Genomic DNA, 17,605 nt, shown 5'->3' with positions numbered 1-17,605 from the left:
CCTTTAGTTTGGGGCCTGTGGACTCCCTATAAACGAGCGAGCCGGGCCCATAAACTATTGGGCCCCACAATAGCCCCTCAAAACCCTGCTGTCCAACGTCTTGGTTGGAAAGGTGGGTTTTGGTAATACCGAGCCTTAATTGCGGCTCATTTAATTCGGCCCTTGATCAACGTTGGCGACTCTTCACCTCCACGAGGAATGCGCCGGTCTACAAGATATTTCCCTCGATTTACGCGTGATGTGCTTATTCCGTTTGGTTATCCGTAGCACGCCTTTAATATCTTCCTTTTACGAGACCTCCCCAATCTAACAGTTACTGATAGCGTGGGGGAATGAAACGGATGCACATTTATTCGCAGATTTCCTTGGGATCAGAACGTGTTACGCACCCTCGTCTTACTCCCCTATATAAAGAGAGAAGACAAAAGGTGATTCTCTCATATCTGAATCCTTCAGGCCCTTCTCATAGTTCACTTCTTCCGTCTGGTTATTCCTTATCCAACAATACATCCTCCATAATAGTCAGCCATGAATAAATCCTTCCTCTCTCAGAAACGCCATGTCCTAACAAAACTTGAGATGGCTCGATCAGGGCAAGGATGGCGGAGACTCAAGGTTTGCCTCCCCATTCTTTTAGCCAAAATCCGAAGCAGGGACTCGTCACACCCCACTTTCGGTGTGACTGAGTCGAAAACCTCCCTTGTCATCTCCATCCGCTCTCTCATGAGCATACCTAATATGGCTCCCCTTCTCCCTCTTTTGCTCCTTTTACTTTCTTTTCATTGCTTCCCTCTTCTTCTCCTCCTTCCTACTCATGTCCTCCATCTTCTTTTTCCCTTGCTTTCTTCAGCGACAAGAGTTTGCTGAAGTGCTTCCATGTGTTCCAATTCTTCTTCCTTCTCCTTCTTCTCTGTAAAAGGTTCTTATCCTGATATGAGCAGTTCTGAGGCAAAGATTTCAGAGAGACTTTGAAGGCGATTTCAGAAGACACCTGACTGTTTACTTATTTGTGTTGCGGATGTTATTACTGCTTCGGCAGTTCATTTTTTGTATAGGCTTGTTTAAGCCCTTCCTTGTACGTTGTAATAATTTTTTATATTAATAAAAGTTACTGTTATTCTATCTCGTGTGTTCTGTTTATATGTTTTAATAAATTTGCAAGTTCTGCTCGGCACAGTAGTATAGCATTCGAACCAATGACAACTTAGGCCAAAATACTTGCCAATAAAAAGACGCCATAATAACTTTAACAAAATTATTATTCGTCATAACAATCCGACCAGTGAGGAACGAGACTTACCTTAAAATTAATCGCGATGGGGATTAAGTGCTTGATAAGGGGCAAGAAGTAATTATCCGAGGACATGTCACCCTTTCAATGATTAATTTCTTTAGGCTAACGATCATCAGTTCGTTTCGCCATCTTCTTAACACAATGGCCTTAACCTTTTCCAGTATTTAAGCCGATAAATTTCTCCACCCGGGTAGTTGATTTCACAAGGATCCTGAGTCCGAGGACTTCGCACAACCTGGGTTTTGTTTAGGGCTTATATTTTTTCTTTTAGGTGCTGGGTTTCCCCACAGGCTTGGGTCCGAGGACCATGCAAGTCCTAGGTTCTGTCCCAGACTCTTTTGAGTTCAAATTCTCCCTTTCTTCAGATATATCATGAGGCGCCGAGCAGGAGGTTGCCCTTGGCAGCGGCCACTCCTCGGCGTGGGCTATAGTCCCTGGGCCCTTATGCGGAACGGGCCTGGGCCACGAACTCATTTAGCCCAGGAATTAAGAGATATTTCTGCAACCTCTGGCCACGCGATACTCTCTGACGTCATCCTGATCGAGGTGCGCCTTTACGAGGCTTCTTTAATCTTGGGGTTGCAGTTGACGTTGGAAGCTGAGCCTGAACCCTTTTGTCTGTAGCGTTCCTTGGGACGCCGCGTGAGTTGACTGCCATCACCTTGTCTTTTCAAATAAATGGGAAGGAGGAAAAGTTGCTTTATATACGCGCATAAATCCTTCAGTTTTCCCCCACATCACAGCTTCCATATTCGGAGCTCTCCTCCCTTAGCATAACATGTTTAAGGCGAGGGTTGGGAAGAAAGAACTCCCTCCGCCTCTGATACGTCGTGCCTTCATGAGACTCAGTATAGTACGGTATGGGCACAGGAAGCATAGGTTCAGGAGAGTACTCCATTTCGTCTTGGGGGGTAAGGGGTCTCTCCCTCTTTCAGTCAAAATCCGAAGCAGGTTCTGTTCATGCCAGAATTTTGGTATGTCAGAAGAAAGATTTTCCGCCATCAGCGCCTCTGCTTTGCGGTAGGCGTATATTTAGAGAAAGCCCCACGATCTCCAACTCCCTGCACCTTTCCTTCAACGGTGTCAGGTTCAAGTTGGGTCTCTTTTGCTGTTTGAGTTGTGGGCATGAGAAAGTATTGAGGAAGAACAAGGTCTTGGAGTTGTAGCCAACTTCTCCTCTGACCCACCTCCTCAGCTTCATTTTTTCTCTCTTGTATTTTCCTTTCTTTTCGGCTATGTAATGGGCTTTGACACAAACTGATCCCAGCTTTTCATTGTATACTGTACTATTTCTTTGTTTTAGTGATAATGGAAATTTTTTTAATTGTTTCGGATACTGTTCCTTTGACTACACTACTTTGTGAGTGAGTGTGCCCCATGCGTGCGTTTCTTTCAGAATAGTTAGAGCACAATAGCTTGAAACATAATCTAACTAACTCCAGTTTATCAATACTACCAGGCATTATATCGATAATTCATAATAAATCAAACTTAGGAAACTAACCAGGATAACAGTTGAATATTCTGTGATAAGCGCGCGAACACCGTCTAAGGCTGATAATCTCTAAATAATCCATCCGAGCAATCGACTGGGAAGTAGGGAACTCCGATGGTGCTTTTGTGTACTTGGTTTCCCCATAGGCTTGGGTCCGAGGACCATGCAAGTCCTTGGTTCTGTCCATTGCTTGTAAGATTTCTTTTTTGTACTTGGTTTCCCCATAGGCTTGGGTCCGAGGACCATGCAAGGCCTTGGTTCTGTCCATTACTTGTAAGATTTCTTTTTTGTACTTGGTTTCCCCATAGGCTTGGGTCCGAGGACCATGCAAGGCCTTGGTTCTGTCCATTACTTGTAAGATTTCTTTCTTGTACTTGGTTTCCCCATAGGCTTGGGTCCGAGGACCATGCAAGGCCTTGGTTCTGTCCATTACTTGTAAGATTTCTTTGTTGTACTTGGTTTCCCCATAGGCTTGGGTCCGAGGACCATGCAAGGCCTTGATTCTGTCCATTACTTGTAAGATTTCTTTCTTGTACTTGGTTTCCCCATAGGCTTGGGTCCGAGGACCATGCAAGGCCTTGGTTCTGTCCATTACTTGTAAGATTTCTTTCTTGTACTTGGTTTCCCCATAGGCTTGGGTCCGAGGACCATGCAAGGCCTTGGTTCTGTCCATTACTTGTAAGATTTCTTTTTTGTACTTGGTTTCCCCATAGGCTTGGGTCCGAGGACCATGCAAGGCCTTGGTTCTGTCCATTACTTGTAAGATATCTTTTTTGTACTTGGTTTCCCCATAGGCTTGGGTCCGAGGACCATGCAAGGCCTTGGTTCTGTCCATTACTTGTAAGATTTCTTTCTTGTACTTGGTTTCCCCATAGGCTTGGGTCCGAGGACCATGCAAGGCCTTGGTTCTGTCCATTACTTGTAAGATTTCTTTTTTGTACTTGGTTTCCCCATAGGCTTGGGTCCGAGGACCATGCAAGGCCTTGGTTCTGTCCATTACTTGTAAGATATCTTTTTTGTACTTGGTTTCCCCATAGGCTTGGGTCCGAGGACCATGCAAGGCCTTGGTTCTGTCCATTACTTGTAAGATTTCTTTCTTGTACTTGGTTTCCCCATAGGCTTGGGTCCGAGGACCATGCAAGGCCTTGGTTCTGTCCATTACTTGTAAGATTTCTTTTTTGTACTTGGTTTCCCCATAGGCTTGGGTCCGAGGACCATGCAAGGCCTTGGTTCTGTCCATTACTTGTAAGATATCTTTTTTGTACTTGGTTTCCCCATAGGCTTGGGTCCGAGGACCATGCAAGGCCTTGGTTCTATCCATTACTTGTAAGATTTCTTTTTAAGTAGTCTATTCTCTATAGGTATTTATTTTTCGAAGGTTAGCCCCTAGGCCAGGGAGGGGAGAGCTGGTCTGAGGCCGGAAGCCCCTAGAGCTGCCCGTGCCGTTAGCAGTGGAAGGCGTAGCCCCTAGACGAAGCTTATGGCGGAGCAACAACTGCACGTCGCCGGAGATGAGAAAAACTCGTGAATCTCTGTTTGCGAGAGGGCTGACTCATGCGCCACTCGTGCCAACGCACAAGCCTTTCCCACAGACGGCGCCAATTGTAGGGTCACGAATCTCAAACGGCCCAACAATGACGTTGGGCTCGCGCGTGATGGATCCCTCACAATAAAATTTGTAGAGAGTGGGCTTGAAAGGCTAGCGTTGGGTCATGGGGCGTCCATATAGGCCGGACCTTAGAGAATCCTCGACTAGAAAAGGTTTTAATCTGGATATTCAGGCCCAATAACTGTATAAACCGAGGAATTGGACTCCTCGGATCATGTCCGAGGAGCACTAATGTTCCTTTCCGGTTACCCGTCGATGGGTTTTCCGTGGTGGAGCGCGTATTTTATCCGGGCATTCTCATTCCTGGAGATTTTTCCCAGGAAGCAAGATGGGGATCCCCTTACTTTGTCACCTTACGTTCTCTTTTATACTAGTCTACGTTCGTTGTCCCTCGTCCACGTGTAGGGTCAGTTTTTCCAAGACTGATATCTGTCCCGTCAATCCCATCCCAGCATTGTTGGGCATGGTTAATAAAGCCTAAGAATCCGGATCTGTTAGGTGTAGTGTCATGTCAATGAGGGGTATTAAGGACAATTTCCCCCAAGATATTTTCTGATCTTTTTAGTTTGCTTTTATTCCACTTTCGTCAATGGGATTTTGGGCCTTCCGAGGACCGAGCGGTCCTCGGACGTATCTTCGGGCCACTTTGAGCTCACTATTCTTGGGCTTGGGCCCTGGCCTCCTTTAGTTTGGGGCCTGTGGACTCCCTATAAACGAGCGAGCCGGGCCCATAAACTATTGGGCCCCACAATTATTATTCTGTCTAACTAGTTTTTTTTTTAAAATTTTTTTAATTATTTTTTTTATGAATAATTATTACGTTTAACTTAAAATCTTAGAGGTCACGTCATTTAGATCAGTGGGCCGCAAAAAGAGCTTTGGGGTGGCGAGGAGGAAGACCCCCAAAATTCAAATTCTAGTACTAAAATTTTGGCCCATGGAAAAAAAAAAAACTAGTATTTATTCTATTATGATTAAATACAAACAAAAGATAAGATAGATAATAACTATTTGTTAATACATTTCAACTCAGTCAGTTATCGAATAAATTGAATATATATATTGTGGGGCCCAATAATTTGTGGTCCTGGCCCATTTTTTGCATTAGTGTCCAAGGCTCGAGCCGAGGAAGGGTATAGCCGGAGATAGGTAATGAAAGTCTAAATAGTCTGGAGACACAGCCGAGGATGATTCTGTCCTCGGCATCTTCGAGGTCCCTCTGGAAGGAAGGACAAAAAAGATATAGGAACAGTTCGGGAAAAAATCTAAAATATCTATGTTAATAAAGAAGGAAACACTGGGTAGTATAAACGACCAAGGACAAAGGGAAAGCTGCCATTACTGCCATCTAAGTACTCTGCACCTGACAGAACCACGCTCTCAACTTTTACAACCACCCCCAACCACTTTGGGTATGGGCTGATGAGACAAATATCAGTCCTGGAAAGTCGAACCTACACGTGGACGCTGGATGAGGGATATAGGCTAGTATAAAATGAAAAATAAGCAATCTAGGAAGGGGGGAGGACAATCAGTCCTCCCCACCATGGCGTTCTTAAGAAACGGAGAATAATCAGAGCAAAAAAGCTCCCTGAGCACCTTGGATGAGATTCATTAACTGGACCAAATCAAGCCACCGTCCGATGACCAAGGCCTAGCCTTTCAAACCCACGCTCTACAAATGATATTGTCTGGGCCCTCTTTTCGTACGAGCCCAATACTATCTTGGGGTCGTCACGAATCGAGCCCCTACATATATATATATATATATATTTTTAAATCTTGAAAATTATTTAAGATTGAATCTTTACTATATGTCGTAGTAATTTCTCTAGATCTTTCAATAAACTTTTTCATTTTTCATTCTATTGTGAAGCCTAGTTTTTGCTTCTAATTTATTTGCACGTTTTCTTTGAAATGAAAAATATTATTGTTAAAGTTCTATAATTTACAAATCATATTTATTATTTCATTATTTGTAAAATGTTCTTCCAAGTAAAAACCAATTAATAATAGTTCTCTGTGTATTGTCAAGTAAAAATAAACACACCCAAATACACACATAAATAAAATTTTAAAATAATCACTCAAACAATCCTTGCTGGGATGGAGGTAGACAATACGATAACATATAAATTTCAAAGTCCAAAACTTTTGCTTTTTGAATCCAAACAGAAAAAAATAGCCAAAGTGTCATACCAAACACAACCAGTATCATTTGTATATTAAAAAAATAAAAAAATTCAAACACAAAATGACACAAATAGAGTCATTATATAACAAAAAAAAAACTCAATAGTAAAATACACAGTCGTCGTAGAATCTTAGCTAAAGACATGGTAAAAAATATTGCTCATTGAGATTTGACACAAATAATAATAATAAAAAGTCTAGAATGGAGAGAAATCAACAAACCTTAGAGTCAATTTTCAATTTTGAAAGGTCAAGTATAAATTTTTTAGATTCAATCTTTTAAATTCATATGTGTGTGTATATATATATTATTTTGAAAAATATTTAAATCTAATGGGGTTCTAGTGCCATTGATTTGCATTTGCGTCTATCTATCCCTCCCAATTGGTCGCATCAATTGTAGGGGTACCAGTTAGCTCAACTGGTAAAATCTCTGATGGTTAAATAAGAGATTTGGGGTTCAATCTTTACCTACACAAAAAACTGACTAGTGTCTTGGTCTGATGATAAAGAACTATCATCAGGAATAGACACCATAGGTTGAAACTCAAAAAAGAAATGGTTGCATCAATTATTGCAAAAAAAAAGTTATGAGGAATATTTTGTTTTTATTTTTTGGTTTTTTGTTTTTTGGTCCTCTAATAAATATTGAAGCTGTCCCTGGTTCGCTATCAGTGCAAGTTGGATTGGTTCCTAATAATTTCATAGTCATCCTCTGCTTTGAAAAAGGAGAGCTTCCTAAAGGTATAATGCCCTTTTAAATAGCAACTAACAACCAACGTATTGCTGGGCCTTTATTTTGCAAGTTGTTGCTTAAACGTATGTTTTATACTTTATTGGTACCAAGGTGGGGTTAATTTTTCTTATTCATTGAAGAAATACCCAGAGATTAATTCAGTTTGTGTGTACAGAGTACAGACCTATCTGCAAGTTGGTATGTACGTGCAACAAGTTTTACCGTTTATGTTAGGTTTTACCATTTATATATTCATTCCATATTTAGGAAATGAAGGATTCAAATCCTGAAGTTTTCATTGAAAATACTAAAAAATGATTATCATATGAGTTACATAATTTTTGGCTAATATTTATCTTGTATACTAAAATTTAGGGGAAGCTGCAAAAAAAAAAAAAAAAAAAGAAAAAAGAAAAAAGAAAAAAGAAAAAAGAAAAAAGATTTATCATTGCAACACATTAAACTCTGTACTTTTAAACTGGACATTGTAAACCCTGACTTTCATAAATGCACCCAAAAAAGAAAAAAGAAAAAAAGAAAATGATTCTCCTATTAGGAGATAGGGATGGCAATGGAGCAGGGTGAGTCCGAAGGATGGAATTTTCGCCTCCGCCCTACATGGTTTTGTCTTACCCCATCCCCGCATAATGGGGGAAATTTTCTTACCTCATCCCCGCCCCTTGGGGCCCCACAAAGCCCTGCCTCACTTCGTAAAACTCTACTTTTTATTAATTTGTCAACAACTATTACAATTGTTTTTAATAAAATTTATTTCGTTAATAAAAATATACTTGAAATTACAAATAAATTTATCTCATCAAATCAAATTAATTTTTAGTAAAAATTGAATAATATTATTAAAGTGTTTAACAAGACAATATCACAACAAAAACAAAAATCTCATAATACAAAATCAATGGTTCAATAGTATATAAATTTGTTTATAATAAGGACAAAAGAAAATGTTAAAATTGGTATCTTATTTCCAATCTTGCCAGAGAAAAAAAAAAAAAAAAGAGACAAAAAGCCTTGTTGGGTAGAATAAAATAAGCTGATGATATGTTTGTTTAAATAGTAAGGTTTTAATATATGAAAATTTTACAATTTAACCCTTATCAATGCGAGATGGGGCAGTGTAGGAATGAAGTGGGGCAAGGTGGGTTGGGTCTAAAATGTCTAAACCCATCCCTGTCCCACCTCGTATTGCGAGGCTAAAACTTGCGTGAGGTGAAGTGGAGTCGACAAAATTGCCATCCCTATTAAGAGATGTACACTTATGATTTATGAAAGTGTAGGGTTTATTTTCTCAAAAAGTAAAGTGTAGGGTTTAAAATATTTCATCTAATTAAAAGTCTAGAGTTTAATGCGTGCAAAACAAAAAATGAGCTTTTTTTTTTTTGGGTACTTTCCCCTAAACATTTATTTACTGCTTGGTATATCTTTCCCTGTTTTTGATGAGCTTGGTATCTCTTTCCTTCTTTCTTTCACGGAAACAACCTATACAGTAACTTGTTCGATCACTTTTTCAACCGTATAGGTGGGGTCAATGTTGGAAAAAATTCTATATAACTGTGAATAAATTTCGGCAAGCACAGCGGAAGTACAACCACACAAGAACACAAAAATTTACGTGAAAACCCTTTCTCCTTGAAGGGAAAAAATTACGGATTAAACTTCGAATAATTTCACGATTTTAAATAGAGATTACAACACTTAGAGATACAACTTGAACAAAAAAAAAAAAAAAATACACTCTCTTTTTCTTTTCACTCGCTACTCTCTTCCTCACTATGTATCTCTCATAATTTCCTCTTGCTCTTTATATTTTTCTCTTCTCTTTTGCTTGCTCTCACTCACGCAGTTCTCCAAGACTACACTGTCCTCGGACTCACTCACTGGGACTTCTCTTCCCTCTTCTCTTCTTCTTGCTCACTGGCTGAATGACCTCTTTTTTTATCACTTCATCTTTTCCTTCTTTTCTTCCTTTCCCACTCTTAACATCAAATCACAATAAATGCAACTCACAGGGGCGGAGCCAAGAATTTTTGTTTGGGGAGCTAAGTTGCAACTCTAATATATTTATCAAAACAACCCCACATACACATATACATACGCTTTTTTATTATATACATACTTTTTTATTTGATAAGTTATATATATACACACACTAAACAACAACAAAAAAAGCTTAGTAATTTCAATTAAAATTATGTTTGGTGGCGATCTTACATAAAATAAATTCATTTTTACTATTTTTATAGTGAAATTCTTAAAAAATTTCATTTTCGATACAAATTATCAAATTTTATACTAAAGTATGTAAAAAACCTTTCAATTGAACTAATAAAATTTTCAAAAACATGAATGATCCAAAACTTGAAGGAATAAGTTAGGCTTCAAACATATTTGAAGTTATCTTGCTCTAACTCGTTATGTAGTAACTAAAAGACATTTCATATATAGTTTTAGTGACATTATTTTTTTAATGAGTCAATGACTTGTTAATTGCCATATAATTGATTGAAAAAGATATAGATTCAAATATGTTTGGTGCTAAACTTTATCAAATATTTTATAGATATAAGAGCATATTTTACAATAAAAAATACTAGAATTGTGAAAAATAATGTTATGTCTATATAATTATTAGACCAATATTTTTTTTTTAAGAGCATCATTGGATTAAATCAAATATTTTTAAGAGGACCAACTCTTATTTTTTAGACTAAATTTTGAAAAATTAAAATAATTATATATATATATATATATATTTTTTTTTAAAAAAAAATAATTTCAAAATTTGGGGAACCATGGAACCATGGTCCCCCACCCTTACACATTGCTACGCCCCCGCCAACTCGCTTGCCTTGATTTTGCATCAGCTCCTTCATTTTCTTCTTTTTTCTCCTCAGTGTGTCCGACACGCCTAACCTAAGTCATTGCCCAAGAAATAAATAGGCTGAGTTTTATGGCTTGTCCAACCACCTCTTTAATGAGGTGTTTAATCAAGTGGGGGCTGAACCCGCGGTGCTATGATGCACCCAACAGTTAAATTATAAATGGATATGATTAAGACAAAATAACTCTGCCTCGTGTTCACGTGAAAGTTGAAACACTATTGCGTGAAGCCCGCCATGCAAACTATGGAAATGATTGGGGGGACAAACTCTTGAAGCCAGCTACAAGCTGGGCCATACATTATCTAATTTTTCGGAATCATTTCAATTTGAATAGCCGTCTTTGCTTACTTGTTACAAAAATTTAACTTCACTCTTGCCTATATATAACTCTGGCTTACAAGCAATTTCTTTAACAATTCAAATTTCAAAAATACTTCTCTCAAGAATTGAATTGACTAGTAGTTAGTCTAGTAGTTAGTCTAGTAGTTTCATTTTCTTTCTCTTGCTGTCATTTTTCTTTAGTCATAATGGCGAGTGGACATTGCAGCCATATATTGATTTTGTTTACGTTTCTCTTGCTTGCCTTGAGTGCTTCCTTGGTGCATGGCCAAGGCACAAGAGTTGGATTTTATTCTGCTGCGTGTCCTCGAGTTGAATCCATTGTTCGTTCAACAGTTCAATCTCATTTCTGTTCTAATCCCACTGTGGCTCCTGGATTGTTAAGGATGCTTTTTCATGACTGTTTTGTGCAGGGTTGTGATGCCTCTATCCTTATTACAGGGTCTAACACTGAAAGAACAGCTGGTCCTAACCTATTACTGAGAGGATATGAAGTTATTGATGATGCCAAGACACAACTTGAAGCTGCATGCCCTGGCATTGTCTCTTGTGCTGATATTCTTGCCCTTGCTGCCCGTGATTCTGTTGTTCTGGTAATTATCACATGGAAAAAATTTACTTTCAAACTAGTATGGGAGTAAATTCCTCTAATCAACTGGCAATTGATAAAATCATATATGTGTGCATTTAGTTACATGACCTATTAATAGATTATGCGGTTTTTGTTTAAATGATACACGTGAATGGTTTTATAAGTAAATATGTTAATCGGTCCTGACTGATTTGGAGGAAAACTTTATTAAAATAGAATGTTGTATGAATTTGTATTTCTGTGTAGTGTTTGTTATTTGTTCTATGAAAAGTTTGGTTAATAATTAATCCTCCTTTGGGACTTATGATGCAGACAAATGGACCTAGTTGGGTTGTTCCCTTAGGACGCAGAGATGGGAGGGTTTCATTGGCATCTGATACTGCCAATTTGCCAGCATTCACCGACTCTGTCGGTGTGCAAAAGCAAAAGTTTTCTGCTTTGGGTCTCAATACTCAAGATCTTGTGGTCCTCGCTGGTAATATTTCTTTAACTCAAGCTGGCAAGGTTTTGACGTTTTGTAATGAAAGTGAGTAAGAGAAGCGCAACTAAACAATGAAACCATGATTATTGTCGGTAATGAGAAAACAATCAATAAGTTGAAAAAGAAAACCAAAATAACACACACAAGGTAATGCTAGGGATAATACAAATTTTAATATAAAAATCTTATAAATTGGCATGTTATAAATAACCAAAAAAAAAAAAAAAAATGTAGTTTGAACATTCATTTATTATATATTTATTAAAATGATATCAATTTTATTTTTGTTACATTAATTTTTAAATTTTCTGTAGTGTGTCTCTATATATATATTTTTTGAAAGCCTCTAGGATTTCATATACGTACTACTGACTGCACATATAGATCTCTTTGTTATATATGAGAGTAATATTGTTTAACAAGGAGTAACTAACAGACTATATTTGAGCTTTACTTATGTTATGAGGGACTAGTCTAGTAACACGAATCTCCTAGTTTTTTTCTTAAATAAGAAGACAAAAAACTTCCATTTTGAGCCGTGGTACCCGTTGCAGAGTGCTTTCTCACTTAATTAGTGAGATAAGTGTCAAATTATCTTCCTCACTTTTTTCAGGTTTTGGACTCATGGTGAACAAAATATATTGCAATAAGCATGAATATATAGCAATAATCAATCATTAAAAAAGAAAACAAAAATGACACAAGAGAGAGAGAGAAATACCCTTTACTGTTTTATGCTATGGACCCTTATTACAATTGTTTTTTGTTTCATTAAATACTTCAACATAACCTAACATTTTTTTTTTTTCTGTCATTTCTAATAGGAGGACACACCATAGGAACTTCAGCTTGCCGGTTCTTCCAATACAGAATGTACAATTTCACTAGAGTAGGGAATGGTGCTGTGGACCCATCTATTGATTCATCATTCCTTCCTCAACTACGAGCACTCTGCCCAAAAAATGGAGATGATTCAAAGCGAGTTGCATTGGATACTGGTAGCCCTAATAGGTTTGACACCTCTTATTTTACAAATTTGAGAAATGGGCGAGGGATCCTTGAGTCTGATCAAGTGTTGTGGACTGATGCTTCAACAAAAACCATCGTCCAGCGCTTCTTGACGGGTCTGAGCTTTAATTTGGAATTTGGAAAGTCCATGATTAAAATGAGTAACATTGGGGTAAAGATAGGCAATGCTGGTGAAATTCGCAAAATATGTTCCAAAATTAATTGATGATATATAAAAATATATAATCATGTAAGGAGCTCACTTGTTGAGGTTTTTGTTTTGTTTTGTTTTGTGTGTGTGTTTGTTAGCCTTAGCTTATACAATAACTCTATATACACCAAAAATTTTCACACCTGAGATATATCATGAGTGACAATTTTATGTGGAGGGTGTGAAATTTCATGTGAAAATTTTGGTACCTATAATAACAGTACTTAGGCTTACTATTGGCTAATTCGCATAATAAATAACAACCAAGGTCTAAATTTACTCAACATGTTTTTAATCCATATAGACAAAACATAACTTGTCATTACAAGATATATCACCTAGCTTAAGACTCACATATGTGGATTTGGAGAATTCTGGTGTTTGAAGCCAATGCAAGAGAGGACTCTAGAGTAGTCCAAAATATTATGTTGTGAGTGGTGAGGTTGATACCAATAGGTATTAGTTCCTGTACGATTGCCAAGTAAACATATACTCTCCCAAATACACACTTGAAAATTTTATTGAAATAAGCATCAAAACAATTCTTCAGATGAAGGCAAACAATACGATAGCATAATGATCTCACATACTTCTTATTGTATATCATTCTTACACATTACCCGTTTCACATTTTAAATGTGGACATTATTAAAAAAAATGTGAATATCTAGTGTGAAATTATGGATATGTAAGTATGAAGTATATATTAAAGAGTGTAAGAAAACAATTACTGAATATGATAATATTTAAATTCAAAAGTCCATAACTTTTAATCATGGATCCCAAACAATAAAAAGCCAATGTGTCATGCCAAACACACAACTATAAAACATTTGTATATTGAAAAAAAATCCAAATACAAAGTGACACAGCTAGAGTAATTATATGACAAAAAAAGAAAAATCAAATTCTTAAACACATTGTAGTCGCACTCATTTAGCCACAAACTTATAGTAAAATATTTTTCCTTAGAGATTTGAGAGAATGAGATAATAAATATTATATTTAAACTTTTAAAATTGGGCAAGGATTTGCTTCATACTTAGTTGCAGCAAGTGCTGCATATTGGCATACATGTCAAAATATTAGGGGGACACTTGTCAAGTGCCAATTATTTAATGAAAACTTCTGTTAGCCCTTAACCTTAATATTCTCTCACACTCTCTCTCTATCACACGCACAACAAAATAAAAAATACAAATACAAATCCCTCTCTCTCTCTCTCTCTCTCACTTCTTAGATACCCATCCACAAAACCAAATCAAAATACAAATCTCTCTCTTTCCCCTCCTCCTCCTCCTCCTTCGTTCTTCTCAGATACCCACCCCCTTAACCCACCATTAAACTCATCAAACCACCATCACCACCACCACATGCTCAGGCCACCGATCCCACTTGACCATGTCTACATCAACCCACCCATCAAGACAAATATTCAAACTTCAAAAATAATCATAATCACAAATGGAAATAGAAATTTTTTTTTTTTCCAAATTTCAGGAAATAACTAGCTTTAATGAAAAACAAACTTGGAAAATTGGGAGTTGTTGTCTTTGCCACCATTAAGGACAATACCGTGAAAATAAGAGGTAGGTGGGGATGGGAATGGCAAGGAGAGATAAAGGGATTGGAGGTGGCACCAACAAAGTGAGAGAGGGAAGGAGAGAGGGGGGGGGGGGTGGGGACCGGCAGAGAGGGAAAGGGGTGAAGTGGTGGAATGGAGGGGACATGGGACGGATGGGTGGGGTTGACGGAGACATGGTCAAGTGAGATCAGTGGTTGGAGCATGAGGTGGTTGTGGTTTTTTATGGGTTTAAAGGTAGGTAATTTGAGAAAATCAAAGGAGGAGGAGGAAGAGAGAGATAGAGAGAGAGGGGCATTAATGAGGTTCTAATGAGAGAGAGAGAGAGAGAGGGATTTTTCTTTTGGTTTTACCCGTGCATGTGATAGGGAGAGAGTGTGTGAGTGAAACGTTAAGGTTAAGGGTTAACGAAAGTTTTCATTAAATTGGCACTTGACAGGTGTCACTCTAATATGTTGACACGTATGGCAGTATGCAGCAAGTGTTGTAGCTAAGTATGTAGCAAATCTCTGCCCTTTAAAATTTATATGTATATATGTTGTTTGAAAATATTTTAAATCTCAAGAGGGACATAATTCCCTTCATTTTTAGTTATGTCGGTCCCTAGCTCACAATAGACCACATTAACATTTAGCAAAATTTTTTTTAATGAAAATTATTGTGCCCTTAGATTTATTATTAATTTAAAGTTGTCCTTGTAATGGCCAAAGAAAAAGTATTTTCCACACGTCTCAAGGACTTATCACACACCCATATAACACTCACTTAATTAATATCCAATCAAATTTTGGGCATAATAGTCCCGAGTTGCTATCAATGCAAGTTTGATTAATTCATATTTTCGTAGTCATCATCCTTTGAAAAAAGTGAACTTCTTAAGTCCCTATAATGCATTAATTAATGCTTTTAATTAGTAACAAACAATGTAGGCAAAACTACACTATTGGTCCTTGAAGTTTACCCTATGAGTGCAATTGGTCCCTTAAGTTTTAAATGAGCGCTCTATTGGCCCTTCAAGTTTCAATAATGAGCATTTTTAGTCCTTTTATTAACTTTCATTAGTATTATTGTCTATGTGACTAACGGAGTAGTCACATGACATCTTTTCAATTAATTAGGCACAGTACCACATCAGCAATTAACAATAAATTAATAGATCATATTTTAGATAAAGAATTCATTAACATTTTAAAAACCCTTAAAACACTCATTTAAAAAAAAAAAAAAAAATCACCATAAGAAAAATGAGCTATTGTGGTGGGTGTGAAAACTGCCGCTATATGTTGCATATTGCGGCACGTTTTTGGCCCACCGCTATACATGAGATCTATTGCGGCGTTCTATATGCCTACTGCAATAGTTCTAGTATATTGCGGCGTAGTACAGCGGCGGGTCGGTGACCCGCCACAATAGACCTGTTTTAGTGGCGTTAAGCTTAGATATAGCGGTGTGTTAATGACCCACCGCAATATGTACTCCTTTTTGCGGCGGGTTGGACCACCACAATAGACCTTTAAATTTCCCTTCCCCAAAATTTCCCTCTATTTTTTTCGCCTTCCCACTTAAAGATCAAATGGTAAATTACACCCTATTGACATGAAAATTGGCATGCATGTTAAGAACATATAGAACATGTAATCCAACGGTTGGATTTTCAAAATATGAATTCAATAATAAGTTATTGGTTGGTGTAACATTTTTTAGAGTTACATTAGGTGTAACTTGAACCTAATCCTATATTTCTTAATTCAATGTGAATTTTGACAAATCTACCATTAGATTACATTATCTTCATATATATTTCATGCTTACAAAATTTCAATGTGATCAAAGATTAATAGTCATGTCATCAATTAATTGTTTAAATTTAAGTTTTTGTAGTTTAAAATAACGCGTAAAAGATGAGTTTAAAGATCAAATGGTAAATTACATCCGATTGGCATGAAAATTGGCATGCATGTTAAGAACATATAGAACATGTAATCCAATTGTTGGATTTTTAAAATATGAATTAAATAATAAGTTATTGGTTGGTGTAACATTTTTTAGAGTTGCATTAGGTGTAACTTGAACCCAACCCTTTATTTCTTAATTCAATGTGAATTTTGACAAATATACCATTAGATTATATTATCTTCATATATTTTTCATTCTTACAAAATTTCAAGGTGATCAAAGATTAATAGCCATGTTATCAATCAATTGTTTAAATTCAAGTTTTTGTAGTTTAGAATAACGCATAAAAGATGTGTTTAAAGATCAAATGGTAAATTACATCCGATTGGCATGAAAATTGGCATGCATGTTAAGAACATATAGACAGTGGCGACTCCAGGAAATTTTTTCAGGGTGTTCCTCAACAAGCATAAATTATACAATCTAATAAAAAGAAAATTTTGTATATTGACAACAACAACAATAAAAAAAAATGTAAATACATAAAGTTTACAATTGTCTTCTACGTGGTTTTCTTATCAAATATTTGCCTATAATTCTAGTAAAAGAATAAACGATAAAATATAAGTTCATTTGAAATATTAATAAAATTATTAATTATTGTTTTTAGTTGTTTTATTAATTTGTTTGTCTTTTATAAACTATAATTTGTTATATTGTTGTTTCATTAATTATAAAATTATTAATTATTGTTTAGCCTAACATAATTTAATTTGTTTGTCTTTTATAATGTATTGTTTCATTATTGTTTAGCCTAACATAATTTAGTTGTGTAATTTGTTTATTAATTGTCTTCTATAATTTGTTATGTGTATTATTAATATGTATAATGTAATTAAAAGTTGAGTGGGCTAATCAAGTGATAAACCCAAGCCTTAAATTATACCCATGCCATAACCCAAACCATAAACCAAGGCCTACCCTTTTAATTTAATTTAATTTTTAATAACTTTTTTTCCATTTTCCTTTGTTTTCTCCATTAGGTCTTATTTTGACTTTTGTGTCATTTTATTTTTTGCTTTTAACCTTTTTCTCTCCTTCACACGTGCTTTACATCTTATCTCTATCCTATCTCTTCTAGATTTTTCTTCAGATCTACTTTCCACTTTTCTTTCTTAGTCACAGGTTTTTTTCATCCTCAAGCATTGTTTTACACTCCCACCATGCTTCTTTCAACAAGCATCGTTCATCCTTAATAGAAACTCCATG

At 36.6% G+C, this 17,605-nt stretch overlaps 1 protein-coding gene across 2 annotated transcripts; it reads left to right on the top strand.

Annotated features, from left to right (window-relative positions):
* The first annotated feature begins 10,660 nt into the window (after positions 1-10,660).
* Positions 10,661-12,928, top strand: LOC126704567 (cationic peroxidase 2-like). 2 transcript variants are annotated; one of them, XM_050403564.1, is made up of 4 exons: positions 10,662-10,889; positions 10,980-11,159; positions 11,471-11,633; positions 12,464-12,928. In XM_050403564.1, the coding sequence occupies exons 1-4, from the start codon at positions 10,755-10,757 to the stop codon at positions 12,871-12,873; spliced, it is 888 nt and encodes a 295-aa protein (XP_050259521.1). In that variant the 5' UTR covers positions 10,662-10,754; the 3' UTR covers positions 12,874-12,928. The 2 variants fall into 2 exon arrangements, with proteins under 2 accessions (XP_050259520.1, XP_050259521.1); XM_050403563.1 differs by having other exon boundaries at positions 10,661-11,159.
* The last annotated feature ends 4,677 nt before the right edge of the window (positions 12,929-17,605 follow it).

Source organism: Quercus robur, chromosome 11 (assembly GCF_932294415.1).
Source record: "Quercus robur chromosome 11, dhQueRobu3.1, whole genome shotgun sequence".
Lineage (NCBI taxonomy): Eukaryota > Viridiplantae > Streptophyta > Magnoliopsida > Fagales > Fagaceae > Quercus > Quercus robur.
Note: the sequence above shows the minus strand (reverse complement) of the source record. Positions and strands in the feature narration are given on the sequence as shown.